This window comes from Zingiber officinale, chromosome 9B (genome assembly GCF_018446385.1).
Source record: "Zingiber officinale cultivar Zhangliang chromosome 9B, Zo_v1.1, whole genome shotgun sequence".
Lineage (NCBI taxonomy): Eukaryota > Viridiplantae > Streptophyta > Magnoliopsida > Zingiberales > Zingiberaceae > Zingiber > Zingiber officinale.
The window spans coordinates 92,972,091-92,996,761 of NC_056003.1; the positions used below are offsets into that span (position 1 = coordinate 92,972,091).

At 37.8% G+C, this 24,671-nt stretch overlaps 3 protein-coding genes and 1 pseudogene across 4 annotated transcripts; 3 read left to right on the forward strand and 1 right to left on the reverse strand.

The window, feature by feature from the left end:
* The first annotated feature begins 788 nt into the window (after positions 1 to 788).
* LOC122024102 (auxin response factor 9-like) lies at positions 789 to 5,188 on the forward strand. 2 transcript variants are annotated; one of them, XM_042582649.1, is made up of 14 exons: positions 789 to 1,504; positions 1,574 to 1,692; positions 1,838 to 1,933; positions 2,037 to 2,093; positions 2,226 to 2,375; positions 2,477 to 2,546; positions 2,662 to 2,752; positions 2,835 to 2,999; positions 3,105 to 3,218; positions 3,312 to 3,384; positions 3,466 to 3,631; positions 3,765 to 4,333; positions 4,459 to 4,643; positions 4,784 to 5,188. In XM_042582649.1, the coding sequence occupies exons 1-14, from the start codon at positions 1,468 to 1,470 to the stop codon at positions 4,896 to 4,898; spliced, it is 2,007 nt and encodes a 668-aa protein (XP_042438583.1). In that variant the 5' UTR covers positions 789 to 1,467; the 3' UTR covers positions 4,899 to 5,188. The 2 variants fall into 2 exon arrangements, with proteins under 2 accessions (XP_042438583.1, XP_042438582.1); XM_042582648.1 differs by having other exon boundaries at positions 790 to 1,504; positions 2,462 to 2,546.
* A 1,796-nt stretch (positions 5,189 to 6,984) lies between these two features.
* Positions 6,985 to 7,987, forward strand: LOC122024105 (annotated as a pseudogene).
* A 2,028-nt stretch (positions 7,988 to 10,015) lies between these two features.
* On the forward strand, positions 10,016 to 13,391 carry LOC122024103 (dnaJ homolog subfamily B member 4-like). Its single transcript, XM_042582650.1, has 3 exons — positions 10,016 to 10,557; positions 10,653 to 11,089; positions 12,702 to 13,391. The coding sequence occupies exons 1-3, from the start codon at positions 10,393 to 10,395 to the stop codon at positions 13,138 to 13,140; spliced, it is 1,041 nt and encodes a 346-aa protein (XP_042438584.1). The 5' UTR covers positions 10,016 to 10,392; the 3' UTR covers positions 13,141 to 13,391.
* A 1,844-nt stretch (positions 13,392 to 15,235) lies between these two features.
* LOC122023160 (triose phosphate/phosphate translocator, chloroplastic-like) lies at positions 15,236 to 17,452 on the reverse strand. The gene is made up of 6 exons (XM_042581247.1): positions 17,444 to 17,452; positions 16,927 to 17,349; positions 16,437 to 16,515; positions 15,983 to 16,066; positions 15,774 to 15,869; positions 15,236 to 15,404 (listed from the first exon to the last, which is right to left on the reverse strand). The coding sequence occupies exons 1-6, from the start codon at positions 17,450 to 17,452 to the stop codon at positions 15,361 to 15,363; spliced, it is 735 nt and encodes a 244-aa protein (XP_042437181.1). The 3' UTR covers positions 15,236 to 15,360.
* Positions 17,453 to 24,671: the final 7,219 nt, after the last annotated feature.

The window sequence follows — 24,671 nt, forward strand, 5'->3', positions numbered from 1 at the left end:
CACCTTATCTAATCTCCAGTTAGGATTTTCTAATCAAGTATCCAGTCCTCCATAACCTACTTGACTTTCGTTTCACATATCATCAAATATCCGGTCAACCATGACCTATTTAACCTATTCTCATATATTATCCTACATATTGTCCAAATATCAAAATTCAAACTCGAACCCACTCGAGTTTCGTCAAATTAGTCAATCTTGACCCGAGGATGATTGCACCAACAATCTCTCAACACCCTAACGAAATTAAAGAACCTAGCAGTCGGTGGAAAATTTTCAAGGGATGAGACTGGATTGGTCGTCCTAGGTTTGGTGTTACTTGGTTAATATTTTTTTCTTAACGAAATTAAAGAAGAAGATTGCCGTGGGTAGAGTGTTTTTTTAATTTTTCATATATATATCTTTAAGGATTGAATCTTAATTTTAACTAATTAATAAATGAATTTATTTTAATGATCTATTGACTTAATAATATTGGGTTGATGAATTTACCTTAGGGAGACATGGTAAACTTTCGTATGATTAGTTAAGTTATATCTTATGCCACTTTTTTTTTTAAAATAATTTTTATCTGTAAATAATTGAAGAAAACATTCAATTTTAGCATTTTTATTCATTAAAATTTGAATTTAATTGGAGGTGGTGGAATAACGCAAGTGTGATGCAAGGAACCTCGTTCATCAAGATCCGTGGAAACGCAAAACAGTGATACGTGGCGGAACGATCGTCGTCAGATTTAGTGGCAGGGATCGTCATTATACTCCTCCCGAGGGCGAAGTGTTTTGATTCATCAGAAGGGTGGCCGCCGGCGGCGGGCGATGCGATGGCGACGCCGCCAACGAAGGCGACGTGAGAGGCGGGGAGTGGAAGGAGGAGTAGTTCCTTTTCTGTTTTTTAATCGTTCCCTTCTTCCTTCTCTTCCTCGTGATTGCCTGTCGACCCATGACTTTGACCGCCCACGCGCCCACGCGCCCACCGCCTGTTCGTTCTTGGGTGCCTCAGGGAACCCGATGCGTAGCTGCGTACAGGTTTTGGTATAATCTAAACTAAACATTGTGGTGCCCGGGAGGCGAAGGGAGTGGGGAGTGAGGAGGAGGTGCAAGCTGCTCTCTTTGTTATGTTCCCTGTTCTGAAGCGTCACTGGCCAGTACAAAGCTGACTCCAAAAGTGTGCCAAGCGTGGGACCAAAGTAGACTAGAGTCTAGAGGGAAGAAGATAGAAGAGCAATGGTGGGAGGGAGAGTGATGAGCGAGGAGTTAAAAATGAGTTTTTTATGCTTAATAAAGGAGGCGTTGTTTTTGCGAATGTGGTGGCGCCGCTGCTTTAATGGGTTGGGTAACAATAAGATATCTGCCGTTGCTGCTGCTCTTGCAATAGGACCTCGAGTAGGAGAAAGGAGGAAATTGGGATCGTCACCGGCCGTGCTGCTTGTGCTGCTGCCGGTGGAGAAAAGGGGACGCCTTCTTTATGGCGGCGATGGCGGAAGGGCGGGAGAGCGAGAAAGGTGCCTCCTTTTGGGCCTTGTTTGTGTTTCTCTCTCGCTTGTGTTTAACCGTGGGATGCTCTTGCTAAGGTCTCTATGCAAGGGATCCACTCTATGAGGAGCTGTGGAGGGCTTGCGCCGGGCCTCTGGTGGAAGTGCCAAGGGCCAAGGAGAAGGTCTTCTATTTCCCACAGGGCCATATGGAACAGGTGAACACACGAACGCCGTAGAAAAGCTGCAAAAGCAAAAGGAAATAGAACTATTTTTTTTTCTCTCTCTCTCCCTCCTTCCCTTCTAAAAAAGATGATTGTTTTCTTGATGGTCTTGTGTTTGCCTGTATGGATGCAACTATAGTTGGAAGCATCGATGAATCAGGAGTTGAATCAGCAGATTCCTCTCTTCAATCTCCCTTCAAAGATTCTCTGCAGCGTTGTTGATGTTCGACTGAAAGTGAGTTCATATCTCTCGACTATTGCTTTAGTCACAATGGTTTTTCTTTCTTGTACTTGTGAAAATTTTGTTCTTGCTACTCCACAATTACCATACATGCTAGGCTGATCCTGAAACGAATGAAGTGTTTGCTCAAGTAGTTCTTCACCCAGAAGTGGATGTAAGAACTCGAATTAGTTCTTGACTTTTTCTTTGTTTTTCTTCTCACTTTGGGTTATTTAGATTATCAAGCGCAAGTTAATCACATCTATTCAATTTTAACGACCAAAAACTTTTGATGGGGCTGTGGTAGCAACATGAAGTTCCAAGTCCTAATGAATGTTTTGTGGAGGCAAGACCCAAAGTGTACTCTTTCTGTAAGATTTTGACAGCCTCAGACACTAGCACTCATGGTGGATTCTCTGTTCTTAGAAGGCATGCCACTGAATGCCTTCCTCCACTTGTGAGTTCCATTTCTTTTATGCCTTATCCTGTTTAAGGGCTTTTAAAGATCATTTTGCTGATTGTGAGATTCTCTTCTCATGGTAGGACATGTCACAACAGATTCCAACTCAGGAACTTGTGGCCAAGGATCTTCACAACTTTGAATGGAGATTCAAGCACATCTTCAGAGGTAAAAAGTATCTAACTTCTTCTGAAGAACTCAATTTCTGTTTTGAAATCATTAGTTTCCATCAATTTCTCTGTGGCCATAACCTTTCATATGTTGTTTCACTTGAGCTATACAGGTCAACCACGGAGACACTTGCTCACCACTGGATGGAGTACCTTTGTCACATCTAAGAGATTAGTTGCCGGAGATGCATTTATTTTCTTAAGGTATCATAACATGTGCTTCCCCAATAGGATTATGGAGAATTCCAAGGGTCTCCAATGTTGTGATTTTGTGTTTTTTCATCAGAGGGGAGAATGGAGAACTGCGTGTGGGGGTAAGACACCTTGCTAAGAAACAAACAACAATTCCGGCCTCAGTCATATCCAGCCAGAGCATGCATCTTGGTGTGCTTGCAACTGCCTCGCATGCTTTTACAACTCATACTCTCTTTACTGTCTACTACAAGCCAAGGTTAGACACAAACACTTATCCATGCTCAATTAAGCATGCCATTTTCTTTTTAAACTATTGCGCTGGTTATATTCTTATGATTGCTTTTTGTGGTTCATACATCAGGACATGTCAATATATTGTAAATGCCAACAAATACTTAGAAACATTGAAAGTTGGATACAATCTGGGGACTAGATTTAAGATGAAATTTGAGGGTGAAGATGTTCCTGAAAAAAGGTAACTCAGACAAGAAAATACCTTTTTTGCATCTTCAGATGTATTTACTAGTTGTTTGTCATCTCTCTGATGGTTATAATTTTTAACCTCAAGGTTTTCTGGGACCATTATTGGGTTTGAAGATCTTTCTTCTCAGTGGAAAGATTCTAAATGGAGATCCTTGAAGGCTGGTTTGATTTGCTCTTACTATACTTAGTTATTTTGCACGATTTGAATCTTTTTAATCTATAATGTATATATTTTTCAGGTTCAATGGGATGAGGCTACTAATATTGAGCGACATAATAGAGTTTCTCCTTGGGAAATTGAGCCTTTCAATGCCTCTATGCCTTCTGAAAATGTCCCGCTGCCGGTGATTGTCAAGGACAAAAGATCAAGGCAGCCTAGTGATATTAAGGATATCTCAGCCTTTGGTACGTAAAGATTAATTTACTTTTACTTTACTGTGAGTAAAAATACTTTTATCAACTTATTCCTTCTATTTATTACTCCCTTATTTTCAGTTATTTCTTCATGCAAATTCTAATGCATCATTCTGGTACTCAGGACCGACTGAGCTACAAGATTTAGCTGCCTTAATTAGCAGAGGTTCAGAACTTGACGAAACACAAGAAACTTGGTTATCTATTAAAAAAGGATGCAAGAGAAACAATATCATATGCATGACAAGTTCACAGGACTCTTTAATGTTTGATGGTTGGTTGAAGGAAGCCCAATCTCCTGCTAAGAGCTCAGGTTCCTCACTAACTTCACTCAAACTATCCCAAAAAATATGTGAAGAGACCAAGTGCATGACTGAGCCTGCCCTTAAGTTCGGAAATGTCATGGAGTACCCGAAGAAACCTGAAGGCAGTACTGCCAATTACCGCTTATTTGGGATCGATTTGTCTAATCACTCAAACAACATAGCAGACTCCAAGGTAGCAGTGACATTTCCTTTCAGCAAAAATAGTGTGCCTTTTGAGCATCATTCTGCAAAGCTATCTACTCCTTTGGAAGACTCTAAACGTAAGTTGGGGCTTTTCAAAACTTCAAAAGATCAAAAACAATCCCCACAAGATGGTTCAAAGGAGATCCATGGACGACAAACTTGTCTAGTTAGAAGCCGTATCAAGGTGAATACTTCCTTAGCCGAAGTTATGTAATTTATTCAGAATTGATATGTTTAAAAACACTTGTTAAATTTCTATAACAAGTTGCACATGATTTTTTTTTCTTCTTGAATGTGTATGGTGAATAGGTTCATATGCAAGGCATTCCAGTAGGCCGAGCTGTGGATCTGACAGTACTAGAAGGATACAATCAACTGATAACAGAGCTGGAAGAAATGTTCAATATCAAAGGGGAACTTCACCAGAATAAATGGGAAATTATCTTCACTGATGATGAGGGTGATATGATGCTAGTTGGTGATGACCCTTGGATGTATTTCCCTCAAATCTTGTTATCTATTTCTTTAATATGTCATGTCATTTCTTTTCTTTTTGTACCTACACTTGTTTATACTATTGGCTCGGTGTTAGTTTGTTGGGTTTATCTAATACCATCTTGTGTGAATTGCACAGGGAATTCTGCAAAATGGTCAGGAAGATTTACATCTACCCTACTGAAGAGGTGAAGAAAATTAAGCCTATCGGCGGTTATACTTCAGCAGTGGATGATGAAGAAATCCTTTTTTAAGGGAACAGAAATCATGAACTGAAGGGGGAGTACTAACATCATTCGTTTACTCGCCAATGCAATTCAGTTAACTTGAAAGTCATGAGAATTTGCAGCTCATGTTCTTTAGGAGCTTGTAGAAATAAATTGCAGACTTGAAATGCTGCAGTCAATGCGGAGAACTACTTTTAGTATCATATATCTATCTGTCTGTTTATCTATCTTGTCAAGATTGTTGAGTTCATAATTTTAAAGTATGAAGACAATATATTTCTATTGTGTTTAAACTATTGTTTGGAGTTGCTTGATTTCCTGATTCTGCAAGTCGATGTTCTCAACTTGCAAATATATGGTATGAATATTTCTTGCGCATCATATATAGCTAGTGCTGTTCTTTCAAGGTTTTAGTAATTTTCCTTCGGATTCCATCATAATGATTAGGATCAAGTGCAGTATCAATAAATAACTTTCAATGCATGACTGAAGCACTAAGATCCATCCAAGAGACACTTCTTTTTATACATGATCAACTATATCCATCCAAGCACAATTAATGAATGAGTATTTTTATAGTTACTACTATTTAAGGTTATCATCTTCATATAATCAAAAGATTATCATCCTCTATGAATAATTCCTCGGTTCCTTCCTTTAAGGGTATTCACAAGATGTCTTTCTGTAACTCATATTAAATTGGTTTATAAGGGGTTTTGTCTTCAGACTTGGTTTATAAGAGGCTTTGTCTCTACTTGAGCAACATCAGAATTGACATAGCCTTTATTGTCAGAATCACACATAGCTAATAAACAACTAGCTGATGCACCAAGTTGAGGAGCATTATTTAAAAAATTCTTAAGTGTACTTAAAACTTATGGAGTACATATTGAAGTAATATTTAATTAAGATACGGCAAGGGAGCATGCCAATGAATTAAGTCTTCTTTCCTCCAATCCCAGGCTTCCCCTTCCTTGGATCATGCTTAGGGTTGGGCCCTGTCTCATAATCCTGTATATCCACCAGGAGCTTCCTTGATGGCATCTGATACAATTAAACACCAAGGATTAGTTAAGCAGCATGAGTTAATCAGTAACTAAACAGAGCATTGACAATACCTTCTTTGCCAGATCTATGTGCTTAGTCTCCTCTTGAGTAGCCATGGATGGTGTGAAGACGAGGACGAGGAGGATGAGCAGGCCTGTGGCTCCTTTCAGCATTGTGAATTGACTCGAGGCTCGAGTACTTGTTCAGTGGATTTGATGAGAAGAAGGTTGGAGATAAGGGCTCTCCTTTTATAGAGGAGGAAGGCAGACTTGGAAGGTAAAATTTGACAATATCACTAAAGCTTTTCGTTGACAATGATAACCATTAACCCCCTCAAATCTCTAAGTCAGATCTGTTCCACTATTTTTTTTATTTCAGTTCTTTCTTGTTCATCAGAAATCTCCAAGTTCTAGCTCAAATTCTGGTCAGAAATCTGATTGTATCAAGCAGGAAGTTATAAGACAGTTCAACATAAATGTAGTGCTTCAGACCATTTTTACTATTTTGACAAACATAGACTAGTTGGATTGGTTGACTTTTGGATTGAAGTTAGGTGTAGAAGAAGAGTTCTCATGAGGTTGTCATGGGAATTAGGAATGACAATCGAATTCCAAAGTCAAAGATGATTTCTGTCTTCCACTATTTACCTTTATCAAGTTGATATCAAACAGATGATCATGATACGTGAGAGAGATGTGAAGCACAGAACTTGCATGGCTACCTACCCAATTACCAAGTCAACTATTTCTACTAAAGTGTGTGGAAATTGTATCAGTATACATCATTGGACAATGTTTTAAAGATGGAGCTAAAGAGTGAAACTGGAATAGGACTGGCACGCACATGAATTGTCATTTGCAATGATGATTTTATCATTTGCAAGAGATTTAGTCCTAGGGAATTGTCAATTTCTTGGAGTGTGAATGAATAGCCGTCGTAATATTTTAGTGGTCTTGTAGTGGGAAGAGACTACTGCTTCCAGCACTAGAGAATTGCAATTTGGTACAAAATCTTTATAGCTTGATTTTTTCCCCTTGTTTTCTTTTTTAAAATTCTTGTACGAAATCACTCTCAAGAGAGGAAAATTATCCCGAAGGAACAATAGTAGTGTCCTAAATGCGAATCTATGATCTGATAAGTTCACCTCCAGTAATGAGAAAGATCTTCAAAGTCATTATTTTCTGTTTGTAGATGTTTATAGATTATGCATTCCAACTTCTTGTGAGAGATCTAGTGTATATGATCAGCAGAAACAAACACAAGATATGTATCAAATTCCTAGAAGGTAGCAAATGAGATGGACACAACTGCTTATTTAAGTGCTAAGTTCAGTATCAGCACTGCAACACACCCTCACCAAAAAGGCCAAGGCTTTGAGAGTTATGCCTCTTCTTCCAAGGCTGCTAGCTGCAGCAGCCACTCTTTGCGCGACCATCGTCGTGGCCACGAGCCATGACTCCACCATGGTGTTTGGTCTAACCTTGGAAGCCAAGTTCCAGCACACTCATGCCCTCAAGTAAGCAGCATATATGTCTCTGTACTCATCCTTAAACCACGTAAATCTCTCAACAAACTATGTTGTGTTGTGTGTAGGTTGTTTGTCATGCAAATGCTATAGCTTTTGTCTACAGCTTGGTTTCAGTTTGTGTACCTTCAACGAGCTTGCTGTCAAGGTTGGTCATTGTGCCTGATGTTGCAAGTGCCTCGGACCTACTGGCTTTCTCATACTCTTCATGTTTGACTGACTGTCTACAATTTTTGTAGATTTTGGCGATGCTGCTGACGGCTAACTGCCGTTGCAGCAGCAGGAGCCATGGCACAGCTAGGGAAGGAAGGCAACAATTATGCAGGGTGGCTGCCTATATGTGACCAAGTGCCGAGCTTCTGTGATCATATGTCATGGGAGCAATGATATGTGGCTTGGTTGGTGTTTCTACCTTCCTTCTGATTGTGCTCCATGGCATTCACACAACGCTGAGTCCTAAATTCCCATGTTACATACAGAAATCTTGTATTGATCTGCTATAAAGTTTTTGTTTTTGAAGCTTTCTTTAAGCTCTCTTTTAATATGTTGTATAGATTGTTGTTGCTTTATAATTGGTAATTTCAGAATAGTTTTTTTCTAAATTATACGATAATATAATAATATTGAATTTCACTCTTAGCCAAAAATAGATTGGTGTGGGTCGCCCTAGTGTGCCAAGACATTAAATAATTTTTCAAGTTTTTAAGGTTTGAATCTCAGTTAGATTATTACCTTCAGCGGAATGAAAAATTTAGAACATTGAATCCTGGGAAAGGAATCACTCGCACTTTCAAATTTATCCAGTGGTTTATTTATATTTCGGACCTAATTGGACTGAACGTCTAGATCCATGTTTATAAATCATGATATTGGATTGTAAGAACGCACGATCCTATAATCTGAAACACCGAATCAATTATAGATCATGCAGAAAAGTTTTTGGCAGTGGAATTGGAGTAGGATTGGTGGGATCATAGTAGAATTGACACGGTTGGAGCAGGATCGGAGAAAGATCGATAGAAAGTTTAAGAGTCTATAACTTTTAAGTTGAACCATGAGACCTATAATATATCAAATAGAAGCATGTTCGGATAACTATAGCATTAATTATTGAGTGAAGCTTGTAACCGTCCAATTTCATACTAAAAATAAGTTGTTTAAAACCTTTTAGAAACCAGACAGATTTTTAGTCTTTTCTATATTATCTTTTAGATTATTTTATAATTTAAGTTATTTTTGTCTTTTACATAATTAGGATGTCTGAGATTATTTACACATCTATTTAGTTATATGTGAGTTAATTTTGATCAATAATATTTTATCAATTTTTTTTAAATGATGAGTTTTTAGATATCTACTGCCTAATATTATATAAAGTCAACATGTCTTTAAGTGTTCGATCGAAAGTTTCAATAATTTTTGCTACATTAGCTGCTTTATTGTATTTAAACTAAGTCATTTTGCGAACGAATATTCTTGAGATTGGATGTTATTATTGTATTTAAACTAAGTTATTTTGCGAACGAATATTCTTGAGATGGGATGTTATTATTGTTAGTGTCAGTAAAATTTTACTCTTATTTAGAGATATAAAAATATAAATAATTATTGTATTAGAATGGTAGTTAAATTACTGGTTAATTTAAATTGATTTATGTGTGTGGTATGCTATTTATATGAATGATATTTTAAAAAAGAAATCTAATGACTAATAATGTACAGTAAAATTTTAAAGATTTTTAATTGGATCTCTTCTATCCTAAATCAATACTTAAATTAAACTAGCGATTGTGCACGGTTGTGTGAGTTAGACCCCTTATTTCAGGTGTGCCAATGTAAAGAGAAATTTGGAGGGAGAAGAATTGACGTATAAAAAATAATTTTAATTTTTGAGGATTGCCTTACTTTTATTTTTTTAGTGAGGTAAGACCTTTTATTTTTATTTTTTTAGTGAGGTAAGACTCTCATATTTTTATAATTGTATACACCTATAATAGTTATAAAAAATTGAGATGGGGCAACTGCCCCACCAAAGTTATACGTGGTTGGGTTAAAAAAAATTGAGATGGGACAACTGCCCCATCAAAATTATATGTGGTTCCGCCCTTACTTGCATATGTAATATAATACATGAACACGCGGATAACACTCTCTTTTATAAAAAATTAATTTAATTTTTTTATATTAAATTGATAAGAATAAATACAAACTTAATGTTAGCCAAAAGACCGTCCATAAATTAAATAAGGGTGCGCATGACAAACTCTCCCTATAAAAATTAATTTAATATCATATTTGAATTTAACTAAAAAGCTAAGAAAAATATATTTTTTCCCAAGATATTTATAGAAATTTTTCTATTCATAATATTACTAATTTTAAGATGTTAGAACTAAAAACAACTCTAGATTGTGAGTCTCAGACTCTAGATTATGTATTTATAAAAATTATTAATAAATTTTAAAATTATTTTTGATATAAATAGTATAAAAATGTTAACGTATTTTTATTTTAAGACTGCACTTTCGTTAGTAAAGAGAGATTCTTAATAACAATACGAACGCAGATAGAAAGAAGGTTGTGGGTTAGTAATCTCGAGCCCAAATCTAATTGTGGGCTCTTCGTGAATGTTTCTCGAATCTTCGACGGGCTTCGCGAGAATTGGACCTCATTTGCAATCTTGGCATGGCGTTGCTGGCTAGATTCAACGTCTTCCTCCCGCAGAATTAACGAGAGGAGGAGGAGCTGAAATTGATCCCACTTCCTGTTGCGATTTGCGAAAGAGGGAACGATACGGTGGAAGAATCGAGGGGAACGAAGCGGAGGGGCAGCGACACTCCTCGTCGCCAGGACAAGAGAGGAAGGTACAGCAGCAGCAGCAGAAGCAATTGTGGTTTCAGTGATTATACAGGCCAGAGCGGTAGGAGAGCAGAGGCGGCGGCCGGAGAGATGGGAGTGGATTACTACAAGATCCTCGGGGTGGACAAGGGCGCTAAGGAGGACGATCTCAAGAAAGCCTATCGCAAGCTCGCCATGAAGTGGCACCCCGACAAGAACCCTAATAACAAGAAGGAAGCGGAAGCAAAGTTCAAACAGATCTCGGAAGCTTATGAGGTACGAACCGGAACCTCCATCGTAGATTTAAATTGTAAATTCCCGATCTTGTCGATCGATTTTATTTTTTTCCTTCTTTTGTTTGTCTGTTATAGGTCCTGAGCGATCCGCAAAAGCGCGCTGTCTACGACCAGTACGGCGAGGAGGGACTCAAGGGTCAGGTCCCGCCGCCTGGCGCCGGTGGGCCAGGAGGTGCCACCTTTTTCTCCAGCGGTGGAGATGGACCGACCTCGTTTAGGTTCAACCCCAGGAACGCCGATGATATTTTCGCGGAATTCTTTGGGTTTTCCAGCCCGTTTGGAGGTGTGAGCAGCGGCGCTGGTAGCGCCAGGGCTGGATCCAGATTTCCCGGGCGAATGGGGATGCTCAACGAGGACTTCTTCGGATCTTCCTTTGGTGGGGCCGGAGAGGGTGCATCGCAACCGCGGAAGGCAGCCCCCATTGAGAAGAGGCTTCCGTGCAGCCTGGAGGAGTTGTACAAAGGAACCACCAAAAAGATGAAAATTTCGAGAGAAATTCTGGATGCAAGTGGGTAAGTTTCTGCTCTTCTCTTTCTCAATGAGATCCAAATCAATTGTGTTATCCTCATGTACTAAGCCAGTGTCTTGTTTTGTCGAATCGCTGCAATTTGCATTGCTGAGGTGAAAATTTTCCATCATTCTCTTCGGAAAAAGAGTTGTTTCTGCATAAAATACTAGTTTTGTGTGTTTATATATATAGAAAGAAGATTCAGCCAGTGGTAGGTTCTTTGCAAAAGTGGATCCAACTGGTAAGGTTGGAAGAATTGTTTCCCACCCACTTATGAAGAAGTTGGTTTGTAGCAGTATGGCTCTTTGGTCAATATTAACTATTAAGCCCGCATTTTTTGTGTGTAGATAGTGTTGGGCTCTTTATTAAAGTTTCTTGCATGTGACCTAGAGGTCACAGATTCGAGTCTTGGAAATAATTTCTTGCAAAAGTAGGGAAGACGGTGTACAATAGATCTTTCCCTGGGGCTTTGTATTGACGGGAGCTTCATGCACTGGACTGTCCTTTTAAATGGTATTGTTCTAATTCACTAAACTGATACGAACTACTAAGGATAACCATGACGATCTGTGGCACCCAGCTTTCATAACTGTGACAACTGTGTATACCTGGATGGTTGTGTTGTCATTTGGATCCCTCATACACCAGATGCACAGTGAAGGGGGGCTTTATCCCTACTTTTCCCTTGATTTGAAGATATGGCAAAATGCTTCTGAGTGTTTTTGTCCCTCACGTTCACATTTCTAATCTTCATTGACATATTAGAATAAAAAAGGACATTATATAACATTATTCTATACTTTGAGGATATTGCACTTTTTAGGTTTATGACCTTTTTAACTATGACATTAGTAGGGAAAAAGATTAGTATGATTTTGTGAAATAATTTGCTAACTTTATAATATTTAGCACACTTTTAGCTTATTATGTTAATTCTAATTAATTGTGTGTGTTCTGATTAACACCTTGCTAGGTGGCAGGTTCACCAATATTTCTTTGAATCAATCAACTTGTGGTATAATTGTCTATAAATGCAGTTGTAATTAGAGATAGGTACTAGTAACAAAACCAATATTTGGTCACAGTTGTTGTGTATCTATGTTAAGAAAAGATTTTTAGTTGAAGAATTTGAATTTGGCTACTCTCCTTAGACCAAAGATTTGTCAAATGCAATAGGAACCAAGGAAGGAAGGAGGATGGAACAGGGATTAGATCAATTTTTAAGCTTTGATCCTTTCTTCTTTTACATTGGCAGATGGAACGTGGGACAAGGAGGATGGAAGATTCAAGGAATGATAAAGACCATTTATTTTTGAGATGGATGTGAAAACTGTTTCTTGATTTGAATCCCAAAATACTCCCTCTGCCAGGCTTCTCTAGTTTAGGTTTTAGTTGGAGTGAACCACATTCAGACTTCCATGACCTCTTTTTCATTGTTTTGATTTTTTGCCGGACTTTAGTACGGTATGCTTTGACTTATCACTAACTATGCATTCAACTTTTGGTTGGCATTTGCTTTGTAGGCACGAGATAACTTGTCTGCTAGAGTGGTATCGAGTTTATTCAATCAGTTTGGATCATCCTGCTAAAACTCTCTCGTGTCCAATGTTTTGCAGGAAATCAATGACTGCGGAAGAAATTCTAACAATTGACGTTAAACCAGGCTGGAAAAAGGGCACAAAAATAACATTCCCAGCAAAAGGAAATGAATCACCAAATGTACTTCCTGCAGATATCACCTTCATTATCGATGAGAAGCCTCATCCTCTTTTCAGCAGGGAAGGCAATGATCTGATTGCAACACAAACGATCTCTTTGGCAGAAGCCCTGACCGGTTACACGGTTCAATTGGCTACACTTGATGGTCGAAGCCTTGCTATTCCCATAAACAAGGTCATTCATCCTGGCTATGAGGAGGTGGTGCCTGAAGAAGGAATGCCAGTACCCAAAGATCCATCCAAGAAAGGAAATCTTCACATCAAATTTGATATCAAGTTCCCGACAAGGCTTACAGCAGACCAGAAGGTTGGGATCAAGAAGCTATTAGCTCCATGATAAAAAACTGAGGGTTCAAGGATGATGCAGCTTCAAGCATGGCGCCATGAATATTAAGCTGGGAAAAGCTCAAACGTGTTATAGGTTTTTTGCTCCATACGGTAATACATAAAGAAACCTTCTTTTGTTATGATCGTTTATATCATCAAGTCTTGTAAGGATTTAGATAATGCATTTGCCATGCGATTTGCCAGGCCAATGAGGCCATAGAATAAAGCTACAGGAAAAAAAATCTTTGCAGAGTTTTGTAACTGCTATTTGGTTTGCTTAGTGAAGATGTAAAATAGTCTGATTTAACAGCTCAAATAGCTAAACTACTGATCAGTTGAAGCTATTGTTATAGATAACCAAGCAGAAAATAGAACCAAAAAAAAATCCAACTTGTACATATTTTAATTGACTTTACATTTAAAGATATAGGCAGGTCTGTGAAAGACATTCACAATCCCACAGTTTGAATTCTCCACAAGCAATCTGATGCTCTTTCTGAAGCTTCTAAACAAGAAATTATTTGCAGTAATAGAACATTAATTAGCCTGGAAGGATTTCTGCTCTGCTATATATATATATATATATATATATATATATATATATATATATATATGCCTCACATCATTATTCTTTTTCTTCTTCAACTGGCACAAATTATATGCCAGACCTTGAACTCCATGAAATCTTCCAAGCCCAAGGGTCTCTGCTGCTCAGGCAGCTTTTATCTGCAGCAGATGTTTCATAGAAATTGCTACAATTACTAGCCAAAAAAGCCATTCAGATGCTTTGGTACAAGCAATGCAAGTGCTATTGAAGCACTGTAGCTCAACTAAAACAAATGTGTGGTTTTTTATGCAAGTAAAATGTAATCCTTCTCATCTTTATGCATACATATTCTCATGTTTGGAAGCTAACCTATAGTTACTTTTTTTTCTAGTTTTTTTTTCCTTGCCGATTTAAAAGTAACAAAGTAGAAGCTCTACGTGGCATTGTGTAGAAAAACATACTCTTTTCTCCTCTTCCATCTTTGCCTTAATATACTAGTAGAGGGCAACACCAGCAATGGCAATGCAAGTGCCAATGCCTGTCTGTGTTGAAATCTTGTTCCCTGCTAAAGAACAGAAAAGTTGAAACGTTAATGGCCTATGCCAAATCTACAGACAGACAGTTATCATACTCTATGTCGGCTCATTCCAAAGATGATTATTAAGAATCCAATCAGGAACACACGTTTCAGAACATTTCCAACAGCCTGTGTGAGAGGAGCGACACGTTCCAAGGTGTTGGTTGCCACCTGTTGATCGTCTTGCGTTAGACTATGAAAGAATCATCATTGTGGAATGGCAGGATGAGCAATGTCAAGACACTTGAGACTTTCGGGAAAATCAAAAGATGAATGGCCATGTGTCACCCAACTAACACCAATTATTCTCCAGTAAATGCAACTAAATCTTACTCCCTGAACTAGTTTAGACAAACAGTGAATCACTGAAGGGTGCATCTAAAAGTTAATCATTGATCTCTTCCTAGCCAAGTGATCGGCAAATACAAATTGATAATATTATGTAAACATAATAACCATTTGCATGCGGCGATGGTAGAAACAGGCAGTACTTTTTTCCCCCCGAAACAAGCAGACAATCTTCATGGCAAACCGGTCAATTATAAGATTGCAAACTTGGCATTTAACCACTGATGGTTTATCATCCTAATAAGAATCACAACAAATGTGGCTATTAGTTTATAAAACAGAGTAGTAGTTTATAACTATCTACAAGGATTACATGAAGAAATAAATTTTTTATTTGTATGTTTAAAATGCTCATTCTACTGCAAATGCTAGTGGCTAGTGAACACAAGATTATGTTCTAGATGTGAATAATTTCAAACAAACTACACGCTTTGTCACATGATTTGTGTATTTGGTGAGATTACAGATTATGTTCAGCATGTGAATGCAGTGAAAAGCATCCTCTTAATTGTTCTATAATTTCATTGATTTACTCACCAGAATTGTGGGAGGGATACAAACAAACAGCGCAATGATTGATATGTAAGCATAAATATTTGTGTTATCCATCTCTATCTGCAACAAACAAATTGCCAGTTTGTAAACATTATGAAAATAAAAATGATCTGTAGGGTGAAGAGACAAAATAACCATGGCTTTCATAGAAAAAACTGCTGCGGTATGTGAAGGAGACGTTTGAGATCATAGCACTAATGAAGTCAGTCCAGTTGAATGAAAGCTCCGTGAGGGATGCCATTGAGACCTGTAATTTATATAAGAAAGACTAATTTTCTCCACTTCATGCCAATAGGAAATGTAGAGATGCATTGTCCATAAGGATTTATGAGTCTGCGGCAACTCATTGTATTAATCTTCTGATATAATAGCTTGAATTGCAATAACAGTATCTAAAACAATTTCTAAGCATTATGTTATGTCAGGCGGATTGGAATTTAGGATCATGGATAAGATGCAGCTGAACTCAGAACTTGCATTTCCTATATAAATGCATACAGAAGATTGCATGAGGATGGTGACCTATTTTAACTAGTACTCGGGCACACTTAAGCAGCACTTTGATTTATATGTCCAATCGATATAAACATACACTAGCACTAGGGTAGTAAATTACCAATCACAACTACAGCTAGCAATAACCAGAGCGTCAATGGTATTTGTTGTCCAAGTATGAACTGGGAAGCTGCTGCATTAAAGAAGGGTTCCAAAGCTGGCATCAAAACAATTAAATGTCAGAGTACAATTTAGAAGCATTGAACTGGAACAATTCTTGAAACCTAAAAGTTCCAGCACAGTAGTCCAGAAGCCAAAGCTCAAGATTACCTTTGATTGTGTGAGTAAATGCGACTGCAACGGTATCAAATGACACATTGCTAGTGACACGGCCAAGAGCATGGCAGACTGCAACTGGGATGAGCAATTTCAAGAGGTTCAAGTCGATGGGCTAAAAGTAAACAAGTTATATCAACTACCATGCCATAGCCTGCTAGGCAAGTTTCACAAGTTGGCAACTGAGTATAAGTTTTCTGAACAGTGTACTAAATATTGATTCATTTGGTTTACTAGACAATGCGTGCTTAAATGTGTAGCAAATGAAACAGTATAGGTGATCTGAACGGTGTACGTGCCAAAATACCTTATTGCACAGTAGGAACACCGTTCCACAGAACACCCACGCAAATTTCACACACAAACAAAAACACAGTATTTGCACCACACTTTTTTCCAAGACCTATCAAACGATCAAATGCAAGCATAAATGGGAGGAGAAACTTACGTTGCGCTTGGGAAGGCCAACGCTCCAGCTCACCAAACAGTACAACAGGCCAACGAGCAAGTGGATCACTGAAACAAAGCTGCATCACCAGAAGCAGGTCGGTTTGCAGCAAAGTTACAACGTAAGGCCAAATTATATTATAAAAAAATGGTAAATCCAGTTAGTCTCACTAATTAATCTGAGCTGATCGGTCTAGTTCTATAAAATTTTTTATCGATTATTAGAATAAATCGGGAAGCGCATGGTGGATAACCCCAGAGCCCAATATCATTTGGTTGTGCGTCTAATTTAAAAGAAAAATTTCTATAAATAAATCATAGCCGGGATTGAACTGCGGGTGTTTGAGAAAGTAATTGTAAATCATGATGTTGAATATCATGTTCAAGAAATACCTAGAAAAAAAAACTTGAATTATAAGTACACTGGAACAAATAGTAGTCCATCCATTTATTTCAGTTGGAAGTTGGAAAGCTTGGCAGTGAGAATACACTACCACATGAAGAAGAAGAATCCGGTGACTAAAGCGGGGTACTTGGCAGCGAAGCTCAATTCTGCTTCCATGTTCGAAATAAAAAAAGTCCAAAAAAAAAAAAAAAACAAAATAGCGGAAGATTTCGTTAGGATTCGATGAAGCCACGGACGAGAAGGAGGTCACTCGAAGGAATCGCTCCCTTCGGCGGGAGAGGACGAAGCGGAGGCCGCCACCGCCAGCCCGCCACGTGGCGGAGCCGAGACGCCTTCTGCTTGCCCCCGGCGGCTGCGGCGTGGGAAGCGATTCTCTCCGGCGGAGTGGCGCGGTCGAGGTAGAGAAGCACAGTGAAGATCTGGCAGCTCCAGATGAGGTTCCGTTCGTCAGCCACTGATCCGGTGGGCCAGGCCGGGGAGAGGACCGCAAAGGGATCCGCCGCTTCCGCTACCGGAGACACCTGCCGCCGCCATCCTTCTTGTCGAGATCGATGGAGAGGCAGACAACGGAACAACTGAACAAGTGGCAAAAAGCGAAGCACTCTCGCCATCCCATCGCATGATTATAAAAGATGAATACGTTCCTCCCAATTAATCCGTCCCAAAACCGACACTCTCGCCATCCATCCCAGCCAGGCCTGCGGGGAGCTGAGAAGAAAACTATTATAGAATTAAAATATTATTTGACGCGTGGGACTTATATAGACTATTATATGTATGTATTAATGTACGTATATATGCGGATTTGTGTCGGACGAGTGAGAATTTTTTTTTTTTGGGTCTATAATGTAATTATCGAATCGTGGTGATGATTTGATTATAATTAGTTATAATTTTTTTTAATAAGTTACAATTTGGATTGAGATGAGTGATCGGAGGTCACTTGGAGGCCGCAGATAGTGGGTCGGTGGCCAGGCCGCTAGATGTCAAGCGAGAAGTAGCCTCTTGTCCATTCTAATTCAAACTATAACTTAGGTGGAAAAATGAATCCAAAAAGAAATTACAACAAATTACAATCGAATCATGACCATAATTACATTATAAATCATCCTTGGCCCATAAAAATAGACTAGAAGATTCGGTCTTTTATTTATATTTATATATATATATATACTAGAAGATTCGGTCTTTTATATATATATATATATACATATATATATAGAGAAATGATATGCTGCGGATCAAAGCCGTGCGAACCGCTGCGGACATGCCTTCCTGATCGGTCTCTGGACCGATCAGGAAGGCATCGGTTCCCTGATCAGTCTGGTGACCGATCATGAAGGCATGTCCGCAGCGGTCCGCTCGGTTTTGTCCGCAGCATATCATTTCTGTATATATATATATATATATCTTGTCATGCTCAGATAGTTTCTGTCAGAAGAAATTTCGACAAAATCTCCCTTGTACGGATAACAATATAAAACTTTACTACAAGCCCTCCAGACCACACAAACATCGGCCAACACGACCGGAACAATAATAACAAACATAACTAACAATCCACGCAGTTTATATATTTCAGCCTCTGGCTGACACAACCACACAGTTTGTATTTAAATAAGCCCTACTCCACTATTACGACGAAAAACGCATAACACAACAGAGAAATCAACACAATGGAAAAATAAGTGTAGTAGACCAAAACTCGATGAAAATCCTCGAGTACAATCACAAGTACATAGATCAACAAGTAGATCATCACAAAAATAAGGAACCAAGTCCGTAAGCAGAAAATCGTCGCAACACGAAGTGGGGATTAGCGACATGAATCTCCTAACGACCTCAACCTGAAATAGATATAATCAACGGGGTGAGTCCAACACTCAGCGGATACCAAGTTGACATGCATAGTAAGAAATAACCAATAGTAACAAATATGTGTACAATCTCCTGAAATAATGGAAAATGCAAAACTGTAAGAAAAGGAGAAGCTGTATTCACCAGGACCTCCTATCAGAATAATAAGGTCGTTAGACCGTAAATAACATATCCCTGTATGCATGCCAATCATATGCATCTATCCAATATGCAGCAAATAAAGTACAGCAAACACAAGCAATAAATGCAATCATGCATATGATGCATATGACATGGTCACCCCTGACGCCAGTCAGACTAAGACAACTATGTACTCTGCCATCATTGCTCCTGATGAGTGATCGAGTGGACAAGATGCTGTCGGAGTACACCTATCCTCCTACCCCAAATCATAAGTGGGGGGAGCTCAATGCTCTCATCTCCCTGAGACAATCCAGAGGAGGGATCCCTGACGTGCTACCATGCTGCGTCACGCTATCCATGAGTGGACAAACAATGCACTGACAGAGCAAACTGCCACACACCCTGACTGATATACCACTAACCCATGAGTGATTGTGTGTGCAGATCCATGTAACTGGTGATGAGCTCAACAATAATGGGGCTACCAATTGCTCAGCATGCAATCATGCAAGATAGTGCATGACACTAAACATGAAAATCCTGACCATATCTACCTCCATAAAACATGTACCAAAAATAGAAGGATCAAATACGAAGATCTAGGTACACAGGTCAGATATGGTAAATGTCTAGTTCGGTGTATCGTAAGACATAGTCTGTCATTACCTCTATGGGCATATATAGTCAAGCATATATGAATGCAAAACAGGTAAGTAAAAACAAGCATGCAACAGGTAACTAGTAGTAACATACCGATGCAGATATGAACATAATCATTACTACTTATTAAAAACTACTATGCATATCAAATGACAATATCTAAAGATAAGTCAAGGTATCCGCCTCAAAATGGAGATCGTCTCCGAAATAGACCCCACGTCGAGACGCAGTCTCAAATCAAAGTCCTGTAATACATGATATACAGATTTAGCTAATCACATATAAGTTAATTAGCTAGATAAAATCCCCGAGAAGCTAACCTAAATCCAAATCCAATTATAAATCCTAATTGGATCATCTAACTCCTCAATCAATTCTAACTACTCCATTCAAATTAGGATTTGCAATAAGCATAATCAATCACAACAACTTAACCTAAACCAATACTAAATGTAATAATTTCATAGCACAACTTACCCAAAAATCCGTTCGTGCTGTTGCTCACAACCGGAGCTATAACGGCTGGGTCCAAAGTTGGAACCAAGCAACTACACTCAACCCTCCACTAACATTTGCAAAACGATCCCAAATTCAACTAGTTAGGAATTCTAACAATAATTTACCTAAATCCACATTGCTGTTGAAGTTAACAAGGATCTTTACCTAACTCCGTTTGCTCTTGTATTAACCCATTGTCTGAAATTGTAGTTGGGCAAGGGAAAGTTGCTGATCTCCAAATCCAGTTCTCCAATTCAACCCTTTCCTCCTTCTTTGTCGATGTATCCCTGGCGGCAGTCCACACCCATGACAGTAGCGAGCATAAGAGATCATCACAAGAGATCTAAAGATAAGAGGAGGATCATCGGCTTATACCTACTGCAAGATGTGGATCGACGCTATGACACAGGGGAAGGATGCGCTGAGCACTCTGTGGAAGTGGCTTCAACAATCGGCTAGGCGATGCTAAACTAGGGCACGATTTCAGATTGGAAGAGGGGCAGTGGATCCATTCTAGGGCACTCTCAAGAAGAGCGTGCTGGATCTGCTCCGACGCTAGGGCTGAGAGAAGGCGGCTCTGCTCGACGATCGGAGGAAGAAAACAGAAGGAAAAAAGAAGAAGCGGCGACGAGTAGAGGAGGAGATGGGGCCGAGAAGAGGGCTAGGGCACGGAAGCAGGGGAAGAGGATCTGGCTTGGGGAAGAGTAGGAGGCTTCGTCGTCGCGGCAGAAAAAGGGGAAGAGGAGAAGGTGGTTCTGCGCAGAGGGGATCGAGAGGAGGAGATCGGGGCACGGTACGACGACGAGGAAAAAGAAAAGAAAATAAAGAAAAATAAAAACAAAAGAAAAATCAAACTTTTCCTCGCTTAAATGGGATAGCTTAAACAGGCTTTCCCGTGACCTAATATTTATCCCCGTAACCTAATATTTATCTCCATAACCTATACCATATGATCTCCAAAAAATTCCTAGAAAATTTCTAAAAATTCAATTAAGGTTATTCCTCTATTTAACCTTATTATTTAATTAATATTTATTATATATATATATATATATATATATATATATATATATATATATATATATATATATATATATATATATATATATATATATATATATATATATATATATATATATATATATATATATATATATATATACATAGTCGTGCACTCGCGCAACATATCCGACTTTTTTTTTCAAATATTTTTTTAAAATTTTAATTAAAAAAAATCAATATTTATTTATATAAATTCTTAATACATAAATATATCTCCTAAACACATTACAATACTCCATAAATACTTAAATTTATTTCATTTTTTATTTTTCTTTTTACTAAATATTATAACCCAATTGGGAAGTCTAAACCCTAGGGGTAAAATCTTAAAAAAAAATAGCTTTGATACTATAACCCAAAACCTGAACCCTAGAGGTAAAATCTAAAAAAAAATAGCTTTGATACTATAACCCAAAACTTGAACCCTAGAGGTAAAATCTAAAAAAAAATAGCTTTGATACTATAACCCAAAACTTGAACCCTAGAGGTAAAATCTAAAAAAAAAATAACTTTGATACTATAATCCAAAGCCTGAACCCTAAAAATAAAATTTTTAAAAAATATTTTAATTATTATTTTTTAATTCAAAAATTAAAAAAAAATAAAAAAAAACACTAAAACCAGAGATATCCTGCGCGCGCGCATAGTCGCGCACTGTGTGGACGCGCAGGATATCAAATTCTTTTATATATATATATATGACGACAGATAATAATTTTGTTTGTCATTTTCTAAATCATTTGATAACTTCGTAGGCATAAACCAACTTCAAATTAATTGTATTAAGATTAAAAATTTTAGAAAATAATAATATCTTAATTTTAGTCTAAATTTTAATACCTAAGTGAAGTCATATTATTTTATAAAGCCAATACAATGATGAAGGCATCGAACAAGATGATAAAACTCACCACAGTAAAACTGGAGGTACAGAGCAGCCATCATTGATCTCACCGAGAAGGAATCCAAGGAAGGAGCACCTTTGACTCCGGTTACAACCCTAACAGATGTGGTTTCCTAATCGGTGGTGAGAGCACCAAGCTTGACAGGGGAGTCTATGAGGTCTCCAGTTTATCGGTCCGGTGCATCGAGACCGACATCATTTGCGGAGTCGGAGGCCCTCTTAGAATTTCAAGCAAAAGATGTCACCTATCTGGACCTTCAGCTGACCACTCGGGCCCATTCTCCCCTGCACGAGACCCAGCTGGATTCCCAAATCCAGTGATCCGTTCGCTAATTCAACTACCAAACGTGCCAGTCGGGTCGAAGAGCCACCTAGTCATGACCCATCTTCCCTTGGTGTGGATCCCACTATCTCCTGGGACCCCATCTTTTCTGTCCCACTACGAGAAAGTGGTTGAAAAATAACGCTTTTTACGTGTTGTCTATGTGGTTGAAAAAACGTTAAAAGCACTGTTGTATAAAGTTCGCTTAAAGACAACACTTAAAAAGTATTATTATTTTGTATAAGGACAACACTTTTGCAATGCTTAAAAAATGTTATCTTTTTTAGCCAATTTTTTTTTAATAAATAAAAAATGTTATCTTTTTTAAAATATAATTTTTTTAAACAAAAGATAAATCTATTTACAAAACTATTGTCCATTATATTTACACCACGAATTACTAAATTAAACCCTTATAAATAACACCAACTAAAATATCAAAAAGTACAACTGATTAATTAAAATACCATGAAAGTACAACTGATCAAACCAAAAATGTGTCATACAATTCAGACTAAAAAATATGTGAACATAATCCACAAACTTTGGATCTATGTTAAGTCTATACAAAAGCAAAAATCATTCTTTGATTGAATCTTTCTGGTAATATTGAATCTTCTCGGAATATATGAGTATCCTTCTTGTAAAAAAAAAATTCACTTTCAATTTCTTTCCATATTCAGCTGTGAGGAAGAAAATTATTATATTATAATTGAGATGAAACATCACACATAATTAATATACTAAACTCAATGAACAAATTTAACAAAGACAATAATCTAACAATAGATACCCTAAGAAAATATGGTGGGGTTTCATAACTCATGCTAGTATTACATAGCAGGTAATACAAAAGATTACTACCTATTGACGACTAAGGAGTATTGAACTGTCTTATTCTACCTATCACCATGTTTACCAAATGAGCATCAATTGGATGATTCCATTAATTACTCAAAGGAGTGATATCTTAACTCACACTAATTGTTTGTGTTGAATATACATGGGAAGATAGCATTCTTATTTCAACTAGTCACCACTAACTCTGAATAAATCTGTCTATCACCCAATAGTTAATGTTTTGAGCAACATAATTACATGGGCCACTCTCACTTTTAGCAAGTGGCATGCAAGTTCTAAATTGAAAATAACAAATTAGCATATTTAGGTTAGTGACAAAATATGATGCAACTATTCCAGCTAATGCGGAACATTTCAGTTAACTGCACATGCAGTTCAATTTAATGATCAATTATGACCATGTTACAATGCCTTCTAGAGTTCTAGATGCATAGACATATTTACCTGAGATTGCAAGCACTTCACTAATGTCTTTAGATGAAAAGTTCAAACCACTAGATCTGTTGCTGCTCACAACCCATAAAGAGAAAATCTGAAATGTTTTAGTATTTGCATCATACTATAGTTTGAGAAACAAAAATGATAACTTCCTCATGCTAACCCCTTATTTATCGTACATCACAATTAATATTAGCAAGAATTATATTTTGAAGAGCAAGTATTTTTTTCTAAAAGAAAATGACACGTGAACTAATTGTTTTTTACTCTAAAACAATTTCTATTTATTGTGTTCCATGATTTAGGGTAACATTATTTTACATATTTGTCAAAGTTTGCCATATATTCCACATAACATGCTTTGTGTTCTCAGTATGTTTTCTTTCTCTAACCAGATTAAACATTACATGTGTATGCTTCATACTTTTATTAATAGAACAATGTGTTCTGTGCATCACAAGAATGATAACCTTTAAAAAGAATAGATAAATACATATTCATGAAAAATATGCTACCTCAGAGTATGCCATGTCTTGAAAAGCAAAGACACAATAAATAGTGATTGCAGAAATGAAGTGCCAATTCCTAATCAAGCTTTGCTTAGCTTCCACCGTAGTTTCTTCAGTTTCATCACTAGTTTCTTTTGCCTCGTACCAAATCAATAAAGCCTCTAGATCATCAATTTTTGCATGGTGCATGTGCAAAGTCTCTTGCAAAAGAATGAACCATAAAATACAAAAATATATTGAGCTGCAGGATCTGTTGGGTTTTTCGGGTCGTAAAAATCATTTTTTGCATTGCGGAAACCCCGAAACCCCCCGCCATCGGATCCGTGCGAAGAATAAAATTTCGTAAAACTTCGAGTATGAGTTTTCTAACCTAGATCTACACTAAATCTACAAAGGAGAAGAGTTACCCTTGATGCGAAGCCCTTCGCGTAATCCCGCTCGTCCAAGGTTCGCCGGATCTCGAAAGTATCAAAGTAGATACTTCTCTATGTGTATCCACACGAACAAATGATGGAGAAACCTAACAAAAAGTGTGCTAGCACCCTTTGAAAGATTCGGCCAAAGAGGAGGAGAGG

What these genes read in the sequence shown, in the direction of transcription:
- LOC122024102 (XM_042582648.1), top strand. Translation starts at nt 1,468, where the DNA reads ATGGCGGCGATGGCGGAAGGGCGGGAGAGCGAGAAAG. An exon ending in TTCTTCACCCAGAAGTGGAT is followed by an intron (nt 2,094 to 2,225) that starts GTAAGAACTCGA and finishes GGGCTGTGGTAG; the next exon opens with CAACATGAAGTTCCAAGTCC. An exon ending in CTGAATGCCTTCCTCCACTT is followed by an intron (nt 2,376 to 2,461) that starts GTGAGTTCCATT and finishes TTCTCATGGTAG; the next exon opens with GACATGTCACAACAGATTCC.
- LOC122024103 (XM_042582650.1), top strand. Translation starts at nt 10,393, where the DNA reads ATGGGAGTGGATTACTACAAGATCCTCGGGGTGGACAAGGGCGCTAAG. An exon ending in AGATCTCGGAAGCTTATGAG is followed by an intron (nt 10,558 to 10,652) that starts GTACGAACCGGA and finishes TGTCTGTTATAG; the next exon opens with GTCCTGAGCGATCCGCAAAA. An exon ending in GAAATTCTGGATGCAAGTGG is followed by an intron (nt 11,090 to 12,701) that starts GTAAGTTTCTGC and finishes AATGTTTTGCAG; the next exon opens with GAAATCAATGACTGCGGAAG.
- LOC122023160 (XM_042581247.1), bottom strand. An exon ending in TTCTTCTTCTTCATGTGGTA is followed by an intron (nt 16,516 to 16,926) that starts GTGTATTCTCAC and finishes CTGGTGATGCAG; the next exon opens with CTTTGTTTCAGTGATCCACT. An exon ending in ATTTACTCACACAATCAAAG is followed by an intron (nt 15,870 to 15,982) that starts GTAATCTTGAGC and finishes TTTTGATGCCAG; the next exon opens with CTTTGGAACCCTTCTTTAAT.